The sequence below is a fragment of the Chiloscyllium punctatum genome, chromosome 33 (assembly GCF_047496795.1).
Source record: "Chiloscyllium punctatum isolate Juve2018m chromosome 33, sChiPun1.3, whole genome shotgun sequence".
NCBI classification, from domain to species: Eukaryota; Metazoa; Chordata; class Chondrichthyes; order Orectolobiformes; family Hemiscylliidae; genus Chiloscyllium; species Chiloscyllium punctatum.
Genome location: NC_092771.1, coordinates 3,603,088 through 3,621,596, shown reverse-complemented (window position 1 = coordinate 3,621,596; position 18,509 = coordinate 3,603,088). Strand labels below are relative to the sequence as shown.

Below are 18,509 nucleotides of genomic sequence, written 5' to 3'. Positions count from 1 at the left end.
TTTTTCAGTTTTGTGAAATATCTTTTTTTTTCTACCCTACTTCCAAATTCTCAAGTGCTGTTGAAACTGGGTTTCCGGCAATGTAAGTTGTAAAAAGCAGAAGATCAGAAACATCTTTTAATTATTGAGCTCTAATGATATAATGGGAATTCATATTAAAATGTAAGGGAATAGTTCAGTACAAAATTGCTGAGGCACTTTGGATTCCAGCAAATCAAATGCTAATATTAATTTTGGATATTATTGCTTCTTAGAAAAGTAAGACTTCGATCTCTAGGAGAACTCAACAAACAAAAAATGAGAAATACAGTAAACAATTACATTTTCTATCATTGACTATTGCATGGTTTTTTTTCATTGTTACAGTTAAAATCAGTTCTTGTTAGTGGTCAATTAAAATAGTTGAATATAAATTGCTAGAGCTTCACACTAAGCAGTGTGTTAAGTACCCAAGTTATAGTGAAGCAAACTGCATACGTGAAGATGCTGTATCCAGTTTTTGTAATTTACAGACACAATATGCCATGATGATCCAACTCACTACTACTCGGAGTCAATGTCGCGGGTATCAGCTGGAGATGTACCATCATATGTTCCCCTTTCAGTAAAATGCAAGTCACGACAGGGCTCTCGTAGTGCTGTCCCTTCCCCATCTCACAGTCAAGGAACTTTGCCGTATTTACCAGGTACTTCATAAATCATTCTGTTTCAGTTTGTAAAAAGGCTGAAGAACTTTTGGCCTCTATCTTAAGACAATTGGAATGCAAAGAAACATTGTAGTTTGCAGAGCTCATCTTAGATCCTGTTTCCAGTAATATGTCCAATATTGGACATTGAACCTTATTTATTGTATACATAGATGTCTCAAGTATCACAGATTCTTCAAAATGATACATAAAATTTTTAAAATTATGCGAATAGTTTGCTTCACAGATTGGACCTTTGTTTCCTTGAATAGAAAAGATTATGGAGGAATACTATTTTACAAAGATCTTGTTGATGTATTTAAGCTGATCACAGGATTTAATAGGGAAACGAGAATAAAACAATTTCCTGTATTGAGGAACACTCAGGATGAGGAATAATAATCTTGAATGATGGCAGAAGCATTTCTTCATACAACAGTTAGTGGAAATCTAGTATTCACTCTCTCCAAAAAGTTGTTAAGGCCGGGTGTCGATTGAATGTACTTTGTTTGGCAAGGGTATTGAGAATTATGGAACCAAGATAATCAAATGGAATTGATGTTTAGATCAGCCATGATCTAACTGGATGATAAACAGGTCCAGGAGGCTGAAGGCCTCCTCTTGTTTCAATAAATTTTGTCATGAGCTGAAAATTATCTTTACTTAAAGACGTGCTAAAATAACTTTTTCTCCCCCTTTTTCACCTCTTATCTCTTGCCTAAAGGATTGAGTCAGTTCTGAAATATGTATTTAATGGATTTTAAAAGTATTTTCAATGTTGGGTGCAAAGCAATTAATGTGTCTTTTAATACTCTAGTGATAGTTTGTTCTAAATAGATAGTGAATTTCTCTATACAAGTAATCTCCCCTTACTGTGGGGGATATGTTCCAAGACCTACCACGGAAGTCCGAAACTGCAGATGGGTGCAAACCCATTCATTTAAATGGGAAACATACCTTCCCGCATCCTCCTGGTTCTGGAAGGTTCCCTATAATATGTTCGGGCCGTGGTAAACCGCGGGTAACTGAAACTGCGGTATCCGGACCCACGGATATGGGGATTACCTTGTAATCGGTGCAATTAATGTCTTCTAGGTGATCATGTAATTTTTTCTGAGACACCATCAACTCCTGGAATTCCTGTTGTGTACCGCACACCTGAGGAAAGGGCAGAACATTCTGATCGGCTAAATTTAGATAGGTGAGTATTTTGAAATAGGAAAAACATTTATTTAAAGTTGGGAGTGGTGTGTGTGTGTGATTTTCAGGATCCTGAGTGAATGAAGATATTTGCTTATAAACAAAGAAAATACATAAAGAAGAAAATACACACTTCAGCTTGTAGAAAAATGTTAGGTTTGCGTGCTGTTTCTGTCTTTAAACTATACTTATTATTGTCATTGTATTGTCACAATTCTATGCATCCTTTCTCCATAATAGCTCCCTGGAACTATATTTGTAAAGGAAATGGTGTCGTGATATAATTACATTCTGCTGGCAGTATTGATGCTCTGGCCGCTCATTATTGTGTTTTATGGGTTCTCTGTGTACATCAAAAAGAAACTCCTCCAAATAATCTATCTTACTTTCTAACCTCTGTAACTTCTGTTTGTTATAGATAACATATTACTGAATTATCCTAGTTAAAATCTTAAGCCTGCACATCATTATGACACAGAAAGACAATTGGGCGCATTAAGCCCATGCCAGCTCTCAGTAACACAATTTAATCTGTTCCACAATTCCTTACATCCCACTGCATTCTTACATGTGTATCCCCTAGTCATAGAATCGTTGAGTTGTACAGCTTGGACATAGACCCTTTGGTCCAACCCGTCCAAATCGACCAGATATACTAGTTTAATCTAGTCTCATTTACCAGCATTTGGCCTATATCCCTCTAAACCCTTGCTACTCACGTACCCATTCAGATGTTTTCTAAATGTTGTAATTGTACCAGCCTCCACCACTTCTGGCAGTGCATTCCACTCACACACCACCCTTTGCATGAAAAAATTGACCCTCAGGTCCCTTTTAAATCTTTCCCCTCTCACCTTAAACCTATGCCCTCTGGTTTTGGAATACTCTACAATGGGGAAAGACATTGGCTATTCACCCTATTCATGTGCCTCAAGATTTTGTAAACCTCTATAAGATTATCCCTCAGTTTCCAACACTCTGGGAGAAGAAACGCCCTAGCCTATTCAGCCTCTCTCTAGTTCAAACCCTCCAACCCCTCAACATCCTTGCAAATCTTTTCTGCACCTTTTCAGCTTTAACAACATCTTTCCTGTAGCAGGGAGACGAGAATTGAATGCAGTATTCCAAACGTGACCTAACCAATGTCCTGTGCAGCTGCAAAATGACACCCAAACTCCTATACTCAATGTGCTGTCCAATAAAGGCAAGTGTTGCAAATGCTTTCTTCACTACCCTGTTGACCTGTGACTCCACCTTCAAGGAACTATGCACCTGCAGACAAAGATCTTTTTGTTCGGCAACACTACCCAAGGATCTCACCGTTAAGTGAATAAGTCTTGCCCTGCTTTGCTTTACCAAAATGTAACACCTCACATTTATCTAAATTAAACTCTATCTGCAACGCCTCGGCTCACTGGCCCATCTGATCAAGATCACGCTGTACTCTGAGATAACCTTCTTCACTATCCACTGTACCATAAATTGTAGTGCCATCTGCAAACTTACTAGCCATATTTTCAAAAGGCCTTGACAAGGCACAAGAGGCTGCTGCATAAGATAAGGATTTATGGCGTTAGGGGTAAAGTATTAGCATGGATAGAGGATTGGTTGACTAACAGGAAGCAAAGAGTTGGGATAAATGAGTGCTCTTCTGACTGGATATCAGTGACTAGTGGTGTGCCTCAGGGATCGGTGTTAAGACCACAATTATTTACAATTTATATGGATGATTTGGAGTTGGGGACCATGTGTGAGGTGTCAAAGTTTGCAGATGATACTAAGATGAGTGGCAGAGTAAAGTGCATAGAAGACTGTGAAACTTTGCAGAGGAACATAGATACATTGAGTGAGTGAGCAAAGGTCTGGCAGATGGAATACAATGTTAATAAATGTGAAGTTATACGTTTTTGTAGAATAATAGTAAAAATGATTATTATTTGAATGGTAAAAAGTTGTAGCATGATGTTATGCAGAGGGACCTGGGTGACCTTGTGCATGAATCACAGAAGGTTGGTCTGCAGGTACAAGTAATTAGGAAGGCAAGTGGAATTTTAGGTTGATTCCAGAGTTGAGGGGGTTGGTTTATGAGGAGACACTGAGTAGATTAGGATTATATTCATTGGAATTCAGAAGATTGAGGGGGATCTTATAGAAATATATAAAATTATGAAGGAACAGATAACATAGAAGTAGAGAGGATGTTTCCACTGGCAGGTGAAGCTTGGACAAGAGGGCATAGTCTCAAGATTAGCAGGAGCAGATTTAGGACTGAATTGAGAAGGAACTTCTTCACCTAGAGGGTTGTTTAATCTATGGAATTTCCTGACCAGTGAATAGTTGATGCTACTTCAGTAAATGTTTTTAAAGCAAAGGTAGATTTTTATTGAACAGTAAAGGAATTAAAGGATACGGTGAGAGCTCCGGTAAGTGGATCTGAGTCCGCAAAAAGATCAGCCATGATCTTATTGAATGGTGGAGCAGGCTCGAAGGGCCAGACAGCCTACTCCTGCTCCTAGTTCTTCTATCCTTATTCTTCTGGTATTCACATTCTAATTATGTTTATAAATGTCAAGAAGCTGTGGACCCAGAACCCTGGATTCCATGTGATCTAACCTTGCGAACCAGTCTACCATGAGGAACCTGTCGAATGCCTTGCTGCAGTCCATATAGACAATATCCTCAGCTCTGCCTTCATCAGTAGTCTTTGTCACTTCTTCAAAAAACTCAATCAAGTTTTTCCATGCATGAAATCATGTTGACAATCCCTAATCAGTCTTTGCCTTTCCAAAGACCTGTGGACCCTATCCCTCAGAATCCCCTCAAACAACATATCCACCACAACTTGTCAGGCTCACTGGTCTATATTTCCCTGGCTTTTCCAAGCATTTTTCTGAAATAATGGCACCATACTTATGGCTGTGATGATACAAATATCTCAACAAAAGGCCCAACAATCATTTCCCTAGCTTCCCACAAAGTTCTTGGATACACCTTTATGTGTTTTAAGACGTCCAGTACCACCACCTCTGTAATATAGAATGTAAAACAATACAGCACAGGAACAGGCCCTTCGACCCACTATGTTATGCCGAAAATGACACTAAATTATACTGATCCCTTCATTCCTTGCTTATTCGTGCTTTCATCTGAAAGCCCCATAAATGCCCAATCTTCATCACCACCCCAGCAGCGCATTCCAGAATCCTACCACTCTCTGTGTGAAAAAGAACTTGCCCCTCACAGCTCCTTTGAACTTTCACCCCTCACTTTAAATGCATGCCCCCCCCTCCCCCAGTTGTAGACATTTCAACTCTGGGGGAAAAAGATTCTGACCATGAACCATATCTATGCATCTAATAATTTTACAGACTTAGTCAAGTATCCTCTCAGTCTCCGCTGCCCCAGAGAAAACAACCTGAGTTTTCTAGACTCTCCTTCTAGCTCATACTCTCCATTCCAGGCAGTATCTTGCTAAACCTCTTCTGAACCCTCTCCAAAGCCTTCACACTCTTCCTGTAGTGTGGCGACCAGAATTGAATGCAATATTCTAGGTGTGGCCTGACCAAAGTCTTATAAAGCTGAAGCATGACATCCTGACTCTTGCACGCAGTTCTCTGATCAGTAAAGGCCATATGCCTTCTTTACTACTCTATCCACTTGTGTCCTCACTTTCAGGAGCTGCATAGGGATCTTGAACTCCAAGATCCCTAAATACATAAATGCTGTTCAGGGTCCTGCCATTAACTATATCCTTTTCCTTAACATTTGATCTCCCAAGGTGCAAGACATCACACTGGCACAAATTAAACTTCACCTGCCATTTCTCCACCTATATCTGCAACTGATTGTATCCTGCTGTATCCTTTGATAACATTCTACACTATCCACAACTCCACTCATTTTTGTATTGTTTGTCCATTTACTAACCCATCTATCTACATTTTCATCCAAGTCATTTATATAAATCACAAACAGCAGAGGTCCCAGTATAGTTGTCTGCAGAACACCACTAATCATGGACCTCCAGCTTGAAAATCACCCTTCTGCCACTACCCTCTGCTTTCTATGGGCAAGCTAATTCAGAATCCATGCAGCCAAGTCACCTTGGATACCATGCATCTTAATCTTCTGGATGAGCCTATCATGAGGGACCTTGTTGAAAGCCTTACTAAAATCTATGCAGGTAACATCCACTGCTCTAGCCTCATTGCTCACCTTTGTCACCATCTTGACAAATTCAATTGAGTTAGTAAGATGTGACCAGTCCTGCACAAAACCACGCTGACTGTCCCTAATTAGGCCATGCTTTTCCAAATGTGTGTAAATCCCTTCACTAAGAATTCTCTCAGATAGCTTCGTGGGCGGCACGGTGGCACAGTGGTTAGCACTGCTGCCTCACAGCGCCAGAGACCCGCGTTCAATTCCCGCCTCAGGCGACTGACTGTGTGGAGTTTGCACGTTCTCCCCGTGTCTGCGTGGGTTTCCTCCGGGTGCTCCGGTTTCCTCCCACAGTCCAAAGATGTGCAGGTCAGGTGAATTGGCCATGCTAAATTGCCCGTAGTGTTAGGTAAGGGGTAGATGTAGATGTAGGGGTAAGGGTGGGTTACGCTTCGGCGGGGCGGTGTGGACTTGTTGGGCCGAAGGGCCTGTTTCCACACTGTAAGTAATCTAATCTAACCACCAATATGAGACTCACCGGTCTACAGTTTCCTGAATTGTCCCTATTTCCATTCTTAAACAGAGGAACAACATTAGCTACTTGCCATTATTCCAGGATCTCTCCAGTGGTTAACGGGAATGCAAAGATCTTGGTCAAGACCCCAGCAATCTCCTCTCTTGCCTCTCCGAGTAACTTGGGGGTAGATACTATCGGACCCTGTGGACTTATTTAGTTTAGTGCTCTTCAAGAGACCCAACACCACTTCTTTCTTAATCTCAAAATGCCCTGGCATATTAGCATGCTCCACTCAAATTTCATTATCCTCCATGTCCTTTTCCCGGGTGAATACCAATGCAAAGTATTCATTTAGAATCTCGCCTACATGCTTTGCCTCCATGTTCAAGTTCCTTCCTTTATCCTTGAATGGTCCTACCTTCTTCCGCAGCTACACTGGCACCACCCCCCACCTTTTCCTCCGCTACATCGATGATTGTATTGGTGCTACCTCGTGCTCCCACGAGGAGGTTGAACAGTTCATCCACTTTACTAACACCTTCCACCCCGACCTCAAATTTACCTGGACTGTGTCAGACTCCTCTCTCCCCTTCCTAGACCTCTCCATTTCTATCTCGGGCAACTGACTCAACACAGACATTTACTACAAACCGACCGACTCCCACAGCTACCTAGACTACACCTCCTCCCACCCTGCCCTCTGTAAAAACGCCATCCCATATTCCCAATTCCTTCGCCTCATCTGCTCCCAAGAGGACCTATTCCACTACCGAACTACTCAAATGGCCTCCTTCTTCAAAGACCGCAATTTCCCCTCCGACGTGGTCGACGTTGCTCTCCACCGCATCTCCTCCACTTCCCGCACCTCCACCCTTGAACCCCGACACTCCAATCGCCACCAGGACTGTATGCCACCAGTCAGCAGAGGAGAGGGCAAGCTCTATCTCAACAATCAGCAATTTGATAGGGAACTCTTCCCCAAGTCAGAACCTTGAGAAGGCAAACTTGAGAAGAGCACAAACTGTACTCCAACAGTCAGCATCTTGAGGAGAGAGCAAACAGCTCTCCAAAAGTCAGTAACTTAGAGTCATAGAGTCCTAAAGCACAGAGACAGGCCCTTTGGCGCAAACTGGTCCATCCTGACCAAAATGTCCATCCATGCTAATCCCATTTCCCTGCACTTGGCCCATATCTCAGTCTCCTGAGTCCTGGCAACATCCTTACAAATTTCTTCCGCACTCTTTAATAACATCGTCCCTACAGCAAGGTGACCCAAACTGAACACAATACTCTAAGTGCAGCCTCATCAACATCCTGTACAACTCTGCAACATAACTTCCCAACTTCTACACTTAATGCCCTAAATGATGAAGGCCCGTGTGCCAAAAGCCTTCTTCACTGCCCTGTCTACCTGTGACTCCATTTTCAGACTACCGTGCACTTGAACTCCAAGGTCCCTCTGTTAAGACCATAAGACATAGGAGTGGAAGTAAGGCCATTCGGCCCTTCGAGTCCACTCTTGTCATTCAATCATGGCTGATGGACATTTCAATACCACTTACCCGCACTCTCCCTGTATCTCTTAATTCCTTGCGAGATTAAGAATTTATTAATCTCTATCTTGGAGACATTTAACATCCCGGCCTCCACTACACTCTGTGGTGAATTCCACAGGCCCACCACTTTCTGGCTGAAGAAATGTCTCCTCACTTCCGTTCTAAATTGACCCCCTCTAATTCTAAGGCTGTGCCCACGAGTCCTACTATCCCCGCCTGACGGAAACAATTTCCCAGCATCCACCTTTTCTAAGCCTTGTGTTATCTTCTAAGTTTCTATTAGATCTCCCCTCAACCTTCTGAACTCCAATAAATACAATCCCAGGATCCTCAGCCGCTCATCGTATGTTAGGCCTACCATTCCAGGGATCATCCGCGTGAATCTCCGCTGGACACGCACCAGTGCCAGTATGTCCTTCCTGAAGTGTGGGGCCAAAACTGGACACAGTATTCTAAAAGCGGCCTAACCAGAGCTTTATAAAGTTGTAGTACCACCTCACTGCTTTCACATTCCAACCCTCTTGAAACATTACATTTGCTTTCTTAACCACGGACTTAACCTGTAAGTCAACCTTTAGAGAATTCAGTACTAGCACTCCCAGATCCCTTTGTACTTTGGCTTTATGAATTTTCTCAGTTTATAAAACAGTCTTTGCCTGTGTTCTTTTTTCCGAAGTGCAAGACCTTGCATTTGCTCACATTGAATTTCATCAGCCATTTCTTGGACCTTTCCTCTAAACTGTCTAAATCTTTCCGCAGCCTCCCCACCTCCACAGAGCTACCTGCCTGTCCATCTAACTTTGTATCATCAGCGAACTTCGCCAGAATGCCCCCAGTCCCTTCATCCAGATCATTAATATATAATGTGAACAGCTGTAGCCCCAACACTGAACCCTGTGGGACACCACCTGTCACTAGCTGCCATTCCGAAAAAGAACCTTTTATCCCAATTCTCTGCCTTCTGTCAGACAGCCAATCCTCAATCCATGCCAGTAGCTCACCTCGAACACCATGGGCTCTCACAGTACTCAGCAGCCTCTTGTGAGGCACCTTATCAAAGGCCTTTTGGAAGTCTAGATAGATAACACCTGATGGGTTTCCCTTGTCTAACTTACTTGTTATCTCTTCAAAGAATTCTAACACGTTCGTACCCAAACATTTGTACACATTTTCTTTCATTTTACTGTCATCTTTATCTCATTGGTCATGCAAGCATCCCTAACTTCTATTTCCTAATATGTTCTTCTTTTAGAATTTACCTTACCTGTACCCGAAACCAGCAATTCCTTGAAAATCACCCAATGTTCAGCTACAACTTTTTCTATCAAACTTTAGTTACTTTTTACAGTGGTTAGTTTCCTTACTCAATGATTGCTCTTAAGTGTCTTCCTTTTTCCGTCCATTCGTCTGTTCTTCCACCCGTCCCATCGACCATCCATCCCTCCATCTGTCCCTCTGTCCGTCCCTCTGTACCTCCATCCATCCCTCCATTCCTCCATCCGTCCTCCATCATCCATCCCTCCGTCCTTCCGAGCATCCCTCCGCTCGTCCGTACCTCCGTCTGTCCTTCTGTCACTCTGTCCCTCTGCCCATCCGTCCCTCCATCTGCCCCTCCTTCCGTCTATCCCTCCCTCTGTCCATCAGTCCATATGTCCCTCAATCCATCCCCCATCCATCTGGCTATCCGTCCCTCGGTCCGACACTCCGTCCGTCCCTTTGTCAACCCCCCCTCTCTCTCTCTCCATCTCTCGCTCCCTCTATTTCTCCGTCTCTTTCTCTCCCGCTCTCTCTGTCTTTCTCTCTTTCTTTAGTCTCTCTCTCTGTCTCTCTGTCTCTCCCACTCTTTCTCCGTCTCTCACCCCATCTTTCTTTCTCTCTCTCTTGGTGTCTCTCCCTCGCTCTCTCTTCCTGTCTCTCTCTCTCACTCTCTCTCCATCTCTCTGTCCCTCTCTTTTTCTCTTTTTCTCTCTCATTCTGTTTCTCTCTTGCACCCTGTCCCCAACCCCCCCACGTCTCTCTCTCTCTCTGGGTCTCCCTCTCTCTCTCTCTCACCATCTCTTTGTCCCTCTCTCTCTCTCTCTCTCTCTCTCTCTCTCTCTCTCTCTCCCTGTCTCTCTGTCTGTCTGCCTGTCTCTCTTTCTATCTTTCTCTCTCTCTGTCTCTGTCTCTATCTCTCTCTGTCTCTGTCTCTCTCACTCTCTGTCTCTCTCTCTCTCTATCCAACCTCTGTCTCTGTTCTTCTTCTGTCTCTCTCTTGTTCTCTCTCTCTCTCTCTCACTCTCCCCCCCTCCGTTCCCCTCTCTCTCTCTCTCCCCCTCCGTTCCCCTCTCTTCCCCCCTCTCTCTCTCCATCTCTGTCTCTCGTTTTGTCTCTCTCTCTTTCTCAATCTTTCTGTCTCTCTCTCTCTCTCGCTCTCGTCGTCTCTCTCTGTCTCTCTCTCTCTCTCTCCGCCTCTATCTGTCTGTCTCTCCCCCGTATCTCTCTCTCCTGTATCTCTCTCTCTTCGTTTCTCTCTCTCCCTCCATCTGTCCCTGTCTCACCATCTGTCTCTCTGCGTCTCTCTCTTTGTTTTTCTCTCTCTGTCTCTCTCTCTCTCCCCGTCTCTCTCCCTCTCCTTCTCTGTCTGTCTCTCACTTTCTTTACATCTCTCTCTCTCTCTCTCCCCCCATCTCTCCCTCTATCTCTGTCTCTCTCTCTCTGTCTGTCTCTCTCTCCCTCTCGCTCCACCTCTCCCTCTCTCTCTTTCTCTGTCTCTCTCTCCTTCTCTCTGCGTCTCTCTCTCTCTCTCTCAGTCTCACTCTCTCCGTCTCTGTGTCTCTTTCTCTCTGTCTCTCTCCCTCTGTGTCTTCCTCTCTCTCTCTCTCTCTCCCCCCCCGTCCGTCTCTCTCCCCCCCCCGTCCGTCTCTCTCTCTCTCTCTCTCTCTCCCCCCCTCCATTGTCCCCTCTCTCCCTCTCTCTGTGTGTCTCTCTCTCCCTCTCTCTCCATCTCTCCCTCTCTCCCTTTTTTTCTCTATTTCTCCCTCACTCTGTTTCTCTCTCTGTCTCTCGCACACTGTCCTCACCCCCCACCCCTCTCTCTCTCTCTCACACACCATCTCTCTGTTCCCCCCGTCTCTCTGTCTGTCTGTCTGTCTCTCTCTATCTGTTTCTCTCTATCTGTCTCTCTCTGTCATTATCTCTCTGTGTCTCTCACTCTCTGTCTCTCTCTCTCTCTCTCTCTCCGTCTCTCTCTCTACTTCTCTCTGCGTCTCTCTCTCTCTCTCTGTCTCTCTCTCTCTCTCTGTCTCTCTGCCTCTTTCTCTCTGTCCCACTCCCCTCCTTCCTCTCTCCATCGCCCCTCTCTCCCACTCTCTGTGTCTCTCTCTCTCTCCCTCTCTCTCTGTCTCTGTCTCCCTCTCTCTTATTGCCTCTCTCTCTCTCATTGCCTCTCTCTCTTCCTCTCTTCCCTTTGCCAAACACATTCACACAGACACACACATGCCTCTCACTTACTCTAACGTTGTACCAATCAATGTTTAAGTAAATAAAGGCCCCTATATCACCAAACCTTTTGAAAATCTCTTGTGATTTCCTTGTCGATTCACTCCTATATTTGGCTACTTAGAGGTCAACAGAATTTACTCAGCAGTTGATTATACCCGTTAAGCTTGGCAACTCAAATGAATATCCTCTCTCCCAGCACTACATTGCCTTCCCTAATTAATCCTGCCACCTTTTTCTCTTTTGCGATCTTTTCTGGGCACTTTGTGAATATTTCATGTCACGTCCTCACTTTTAAATGAGAAACGAGCCTTGATGTGAAAGGGTGGAGTGCATCAGTCTAAGAAAAGGCTACAGGTTTTCCTCCTCTGTCACTATGACCTGGGCAGCATCCTTTCTTTTTGTTAAGATAGGTGCAAGGTATCACCAATCTCAGCCACGACCCCTTCTTCTATGCCTCTGAGTGGCCTAATCAATATCCTGTATAGCCGCAATCTGACCTCCCAACTCCTGTACTCAATACTCTGACCAAGAAAGGAAAGCATACTAAACAGCTTTTTCACTATCCTATCTACCTGCGACCTCCACTTTCAAGGAACTATGAAGCTGCACTCCAAGGTCTCTTTGTTCACCAATATTCCCTAGGAGCTTACCATTAAGTGTATAAGTCATGTCCTGGTTTGCTTTCCCAAAATGCAGCACCTCACATTTATCTAAATTAAATTCCATCTGCCACTTCTCAGCTCATTGGCCCACCTGATCAAGATCCCGTTGTATTTGGAGGAAACCTTCTTCGCTGTCCACTACACCTCCAATTTTGGTGTCACCTGCAAACTTACTAACTGTCCTCTCTGCTCACATAAAAATGATGAAAAGTAGTGGACCCAGCACCCATCCTTGTGGCACTCCACTGGTCACAGGCCTCCAGTCTGAAAAATAACCCACCACCAACCCCCTTTGTCTTTTACCTTTGAGCCAGTTCTGTATCCAAATGTCTAGTTCTCCCTGTATTCCATGAGATCTAACTTTGCTAACCCGTATCCCATGGGGAACCTTGTCGAATGCCTTACTGAACATCTCCGAGACACCCGCACCAATCAACCAAACCGCCCCGTGGCCCAACATTTCAACTCCCCCTCCCACTCTGCCGAGGACATGGAGGTCCTGGGCCTCCTTCACCGCCGCTCCCTCACCACCAGACGCCTGGAGGAAGAACGCCTCATCTTCCGCCTCGGAACACTTCAACCCCAGGGCATCAATGTGGACTTCAACAGCTTCCTCATTTCCCCTTCCCCCACCTCATCCTAGTTTCAAACTTCCAGCTCAGTTACTGACTCCTTGACTTGTCTGACCTGCCTATCCTCTTTTCCACCTATCCACTCCACCCTCTCCTCCTTAACCTATCACCTTCATCTCCTCCCCCACTCACCCATTGTACTCTATGCTACTCTCTCCCCACCCCCACCCTCCTCTAGCTTATCTCTCCATGCTGCAGGCTCACTGCCTTTATTCCTGATGAAGGGCTTTTGCCCGAAACGTTGATTTCGCTGCTCGTTGGATGCTGCCTGAACTGCTGTGCTCTTCCAGCACCACTAATCCATATAGATCACATCTATCGCTCTGCCCTCATCAATCCTCTTTGTTACTTCTTCAAAAAACTCAAATCAAATTTGTGAGACATGATTTCCCACGCACAAAGCCATGTTGACTATCCCTAATCAGTCCTTGCCTTTCTAAATACGTGTACATCCTGTCCCTCAGGATTCTCTCCAAAAATGTGCCTACCATCAACATCAGGCTCACTGGTCTATAGTTCCCTGGCTTTTCCTTACCACCTTTCTTAAATAGTGGCACCACGTTAGTCAACTTCCAGTCTTCCAGCACTTCACCTGTGACTATCGATAATACAAATATTTCAATAAGAGGCCCAGCAATCACTGCTTTAGCTTCCCTCAGAGTTCTAGGGTACACTTGATCAGTTCCTGGGGATTTATCCACTTTTATGCGTTTCAAGACATCCAGCACGTCCTCCTCTGTAATATGGACATTTTTCAAGACGTCACCATCTGTTTCCCTACATTCTATAAATACTGATGCAAAATACTCGTTTAGTATCTCTCCCATCTCCTGCAGCACCACACAAAGGCCGCCTTGCTGATCTTTGAGGGACACTATTCTCTCCCTAGTTACCCTTTTGTCCTTAATTTATCCTTTTCCATCAGTATTTTAAAACTAATAAAACTATGGTCGCTGTCCCTAAAGTGCGCCCCCACTGACACCCGAGTCAGCTGCCCTGCCTTATTTCCCAAGAGTAGGTCAAGTTTTGCACCTTCTCTAACAGGTACATCCACATACTGAATCAGAAAATTTCCTTGTACACACTTAACAAATTCTTCTCCATCTAAACCCGTAACACTTTGGCAGTCCCAGTCTATGTTTGGAAAGTTAAAATCCCCTACCATATCCACCCTATTATTCTTACTGATAACTGAGATCTCCTTACAAATTTGTTTCTCAATTTCCCTCTGACGATTAGGGAATCTACAATACAATCCCAATAAGGTGATCATCCCTTTCTTATTTCTCAGTTCCACCCAAATAACTTCCCTGGATGTATTTCTGGGAATAGTAATGCTATCCCTTATCAAAAACGCCACTCCCTGTCTTCTCTTGCCTCCCTTTCTGCTCTTCCTGAAGCATTTGTATCCTGGAACATTTAGCTGCCAGTCTTGTCCATCCTTGAGCCACAAATCTGAAATTGCTATGATATCCCAGTCCCATGTTCCTAACAATGTCCTCAGTTCATCTGCCTTCCCTGTTAGGCCTCTTGCATTGAAGTAAATGCAGATTAATTTATCAGTCCTACCATGTTCTCTGCTTTGACCCTGCCTGCTCTGACTGTTTGACTTGCCTTTGTTTTCAACTGTACCAATCTCAGATTGATCTCTTTCATCACTGTCTCCCTGGGTGTCGTTTCCCGCCTCCCCACCCCCCCCCCCGCCCCAGCCCCCACCTTACTAGTTTTAAATCCTTTCAAGCAGCTCTAGCAAATCTTCCTGCCAGTAAATTAGTCCCCTTCCAATTTAGGTGCAATCTGTCCTTCTTGCATAGGTCACTTCTACCCCAAAAGAGCTTCCAATGTTCCAAAAATCCTTCTCCCATACACCAGCTCCTCAGCCATGCATTCATCTGCTGTATTCTCCTATTCCTGCCCTCACTAGCTCGTAGCACTGAAAGTTATCCAGATATTACTACTCTTTTTAAATTCCTGCCTAACCGTCTGTAATCTCTCTTCAGAATCTCAACCTTTTCCCTTCCTATGTCGTTGGTTCCAATGTGTGCAATGACCTTCTGCTGACCCCTCTCCTTCTTGAGAACATTCTGCACCCTCTCTGAAACATCCTTTACCTTGGCACCAGGGAAGCAACACACTATTCTGATTTTTTTGCTGTTGGCCTCAGTCTGTCTGTACCTCGGATGAATACAATTGATCTCTTGGAACCGACATACCCCTTGTTGCATTAGAGCCAGTCTCAATACCAGAAACTTAGCTGTTTGTGCTACGTTCCCCTGAGAATCCATCACCCCCTACATATTCCAAAGCTGCATGTTTGAAATGGGGATAGCCACAGAAGACTCCTGCACTAACTGCCTACCTCTCTTACCTTTCCTGGAGTTAACCCATCTATGTGACTTTTCCTCCTTCCTATAACTGCCTTCCATCACATCCCCTTGCTTTTGTAAATTCCTCATTGCCTCTAATTGTCTCTCCAACTGATCCATTCAATCTAATAAGTTTCTCAACCAACGGCATTTATTGCAGATATAATCCTCAGTAATCTGTAAACTCTCCCTAAACCCCCACATCCGACAAGAAGAGCATATCACTCTACTAAAGGCCATTTTTGCTTCTTTCAATCTACAGATCCAGGAAATAGCACTGTCTTATTCCTCTACAAAACACTGCTCCAGGTTAAGTTAATACTTATGGCTTATATTTTAAATTTGATCAAGAGACATATCTCAATAAAACATATAATCAAGAAAGAAGCCACTCTACTCAGTACTGCAGACTTACTGTAAGGCCACACTTGAAATATGCACTTATCTGTTTCTGTGCTGTGACCTCTCCCAAACAGGTTCCTCCAAGATCAGTTGTGAATTCCACTGTTTGTTAATTTTTCCAGATGCACTCCGATGTCCAGCAATATATGAATTCAAACAGCAAAAGGCAGTAAAAATGCAGGTTCACTGCTGTGTCAGTTAGCAATGTGGGTTTCTCTCTCTTTCTCTCCTTCGTCTGTCCCTCTCCTTTTTTAAAAGTGCTGTTATTTTGACTTCCTTTTTCTCCTAAGTTCCAAAACAATGCAACAGCATATAAAACAGTAATTGCTGCTCCTGGAATTCAAGGAAATCACCTTCAACACCTAAAATACCTCAAAAAAGGAGCAGAATGTGGAAGTCTCTTTCCTGAAAGTATGTCAAGACTTGATTGACATCACTAAATATGTTTTATACAGGCTCTCAGAAGAAACAGAAAATCAAGATTGCCTTTGTACCATTGTATCTAAGTTCAGAAAAAAACATGATTTGGAGGTGCCAATGTTGTACTGGGCGTACAAAGTTAAAAATCACACAACACCAGGTTATAGTCCAACAGGCTTATTTGGAAGCACTAGCTTTCGGAGCACTGCTCCTTCAGGTGGTTGTGGAGTATAAGATCGTAAGACACAGAATTTGTAGCAAAAGTTTACAGTGTGGTGTAACTGAAATTATATATTAAAAAAGATCTGGATTGTTAAGTCTCTCACCTTTTAGAATGACCATGTTGGTTTCAGTTCTTTCATATGTAAACCGCAAACCATTTTTAGAAGTTACATTCTCAAGTGAACTTCAACAACTGGTATCATGTCGGCCCAGATAATAAATTGAAGGTATGAGTTGCCCTGTGTGAAGCTGTCTGTGCCACAATGGTCAGACTGATTCTAATCTAGAAAAGGAATTTACAGAATCTTACATTTATTCATGCAGTTCTTGAGCAAAATAAAATGTAATTCTGCAAGTACAAATTCATCCCACAAATGTATACGTGTGTGGTGCATATTGGTGTGTGTGAGCGCAGCGGGGGGGGGGGGTGGGTGGGGTTATGAGTGTCTGTGAGAGAGTGTGTTTATGTGTATGTGTGTGAGTGTAAAAGCATAAGTCTGTGAGAGGGTGCGTTGTGTGTGGGAATGTATATATGTGCATATGAGAGAGAGCTTGTGTATGAGAAAGGGTCTGTCAGAGTGTGTATTATGAAGATGTAGGTGTACTGTATTTTTAAGAGAATTAAAAGCAACAGAACTAACTGACAGAAGCAAGTGTTCTGAAAAGAAATATAATGTAACATTTGGTCAAACAATTCGATTAGCTGGTTGCCTGGAAATGTCAAAACAGATTCAAATTAGGCCAATAAGTTTACATTATACCCCAAAAAATACCCAACTCCAATCCAATTTGAATTTAGTATATTGACAATCTGAAAAGCCAATGACACAATCCGATGCTTTGAGGGCATAAGACCATGGAAAATTGAACAGTTAGAGGAGAGCTGCCAAACCCCAGTATATAAAAGGACTGTACGAAAAATAGTTTTCTTAAAAGCTACCTTTATCGATCAGTAACCTGTGAAGCAGAAATCCCTCAGAAGAAGAAAAGAAGACAGGAATTCAGAGAAAATGAAAGCTGCCTGCTTTTGAGATAAGACAAAAAGAGAGAGAATTTTAACTTGCAAAGTTCAGCAAAGTCATGTTAACAGGATGGAGATTAAAAGAGAAGGTAATGATACATATAAATATGTTAAAACTCTGCCACATTTTGATGAGAAAGATGTTGAAGCCTTCTTTATTTCATTTGAAAAATTGGCGAGGCAAATGGAGTGGTCTGAGGATTTGTGGGTAACGCTAGTTCAGACTAAACTGGCAGGCAGAGCTAGTGAGGTATTTGCTGCACTGTCAGATGAGGTATCGAGATTATGAGGAGGTTAAACAGGCTATTTTAAGTGTTTATGAATTGGTACTAGAAGCATATAGACAGTGGTTCAGAAATACAAAGAAGGAACCAGGTCAGACATATGTTGAGTTCGAAAGAATGAAACAGTCATTTTGATCGATGGGTATGTGCTTTGAAAATATATAAGAACTTTGAGGCTCTATGAGAGAATATTCTGCTGGAGGAGTTTAAAAATTCACTTCCAGAGATGGTAAGAATTCATGTGGAGGAACAGAAAGTTCAGGAAGTGAGAAGGGCAGCAGAATTAGCAAATGAGTACATGTTGGTGCATAAGACAAGCTTCTAGCAAGAATTTCTTCCTGTAAGGGATAGAAGTTGGGAGAAGAGGATTTCCTACACTACGAAACCAAGAGTAGAGAGCAAGTGGGTGGACAGGAGATTAGGTTAGATTAGATTACTTACAGTGTGGAAACAGGCCCTTCGGCCCAACAAGTCCACACCGCCCCGCCAAAGCGCAACCCACCCATACCCCTACATCTACCCCTTACCTAACACTACGGGCAATTTAGCATGGCCAAGTCACCTGACCTGCACATCTTTGGAGATGTGGGAGGAAACTGGAGCACCCGGAGGAAACCCACGCAGACACGGGGAGAACGTGCAAACGCCACACAGTCAGTCGCCTGAGGCGGGAATTGAACCCGGGTCTCTAGCGCTGTGAGGCAGCAGTGTTAACCACTGTGCCACCGTGCCGCCCAGGTGTTTTCACGGTAATGGAGTAGGGCACAGAAAATTACAGTGCCGGTGGTTTCAGAAGAGCTCTGGGAGAAGCTGTTTTCACGGCCAGCAGGTGGGACACATAAAGACAGTGCTGGTTATTAAAGAAAGGCGCTGTGAGAAAAGATGTGGTAAAAGAAGCTA

The 18,509-nt window shown here is 43.7% G+C and overlaps 1 protein-coding gene across 5 annotated transcripts in view; it reads left to right on the top strand.

The window, feature by feature from the left end:
- LOC140458343 (leucine-rich repeat-containing protein 49) overlaps positions 1-18,509 on the top strand; it is a 275,785-nt gene that overhangs the window by 87,971 nt on the left and 169,305 nt on the right. For all 5 annotated transcript variants that reach the window (XM_072552724.1, XM_072552725.1, XM_072552726.1 and 2 more), the window contains 2 exons: positions 513-686; positions 1,782-1,887. In XM_072552724.1, coding sequence (XP_072408825.1) covers positions 513-686; positions 1,782-1,887 — 280 coding nt within the window. The remainder of the gene's footprint in view (positions 1-512; positions 687-1,781; positions 1,888-18,509) is intronic.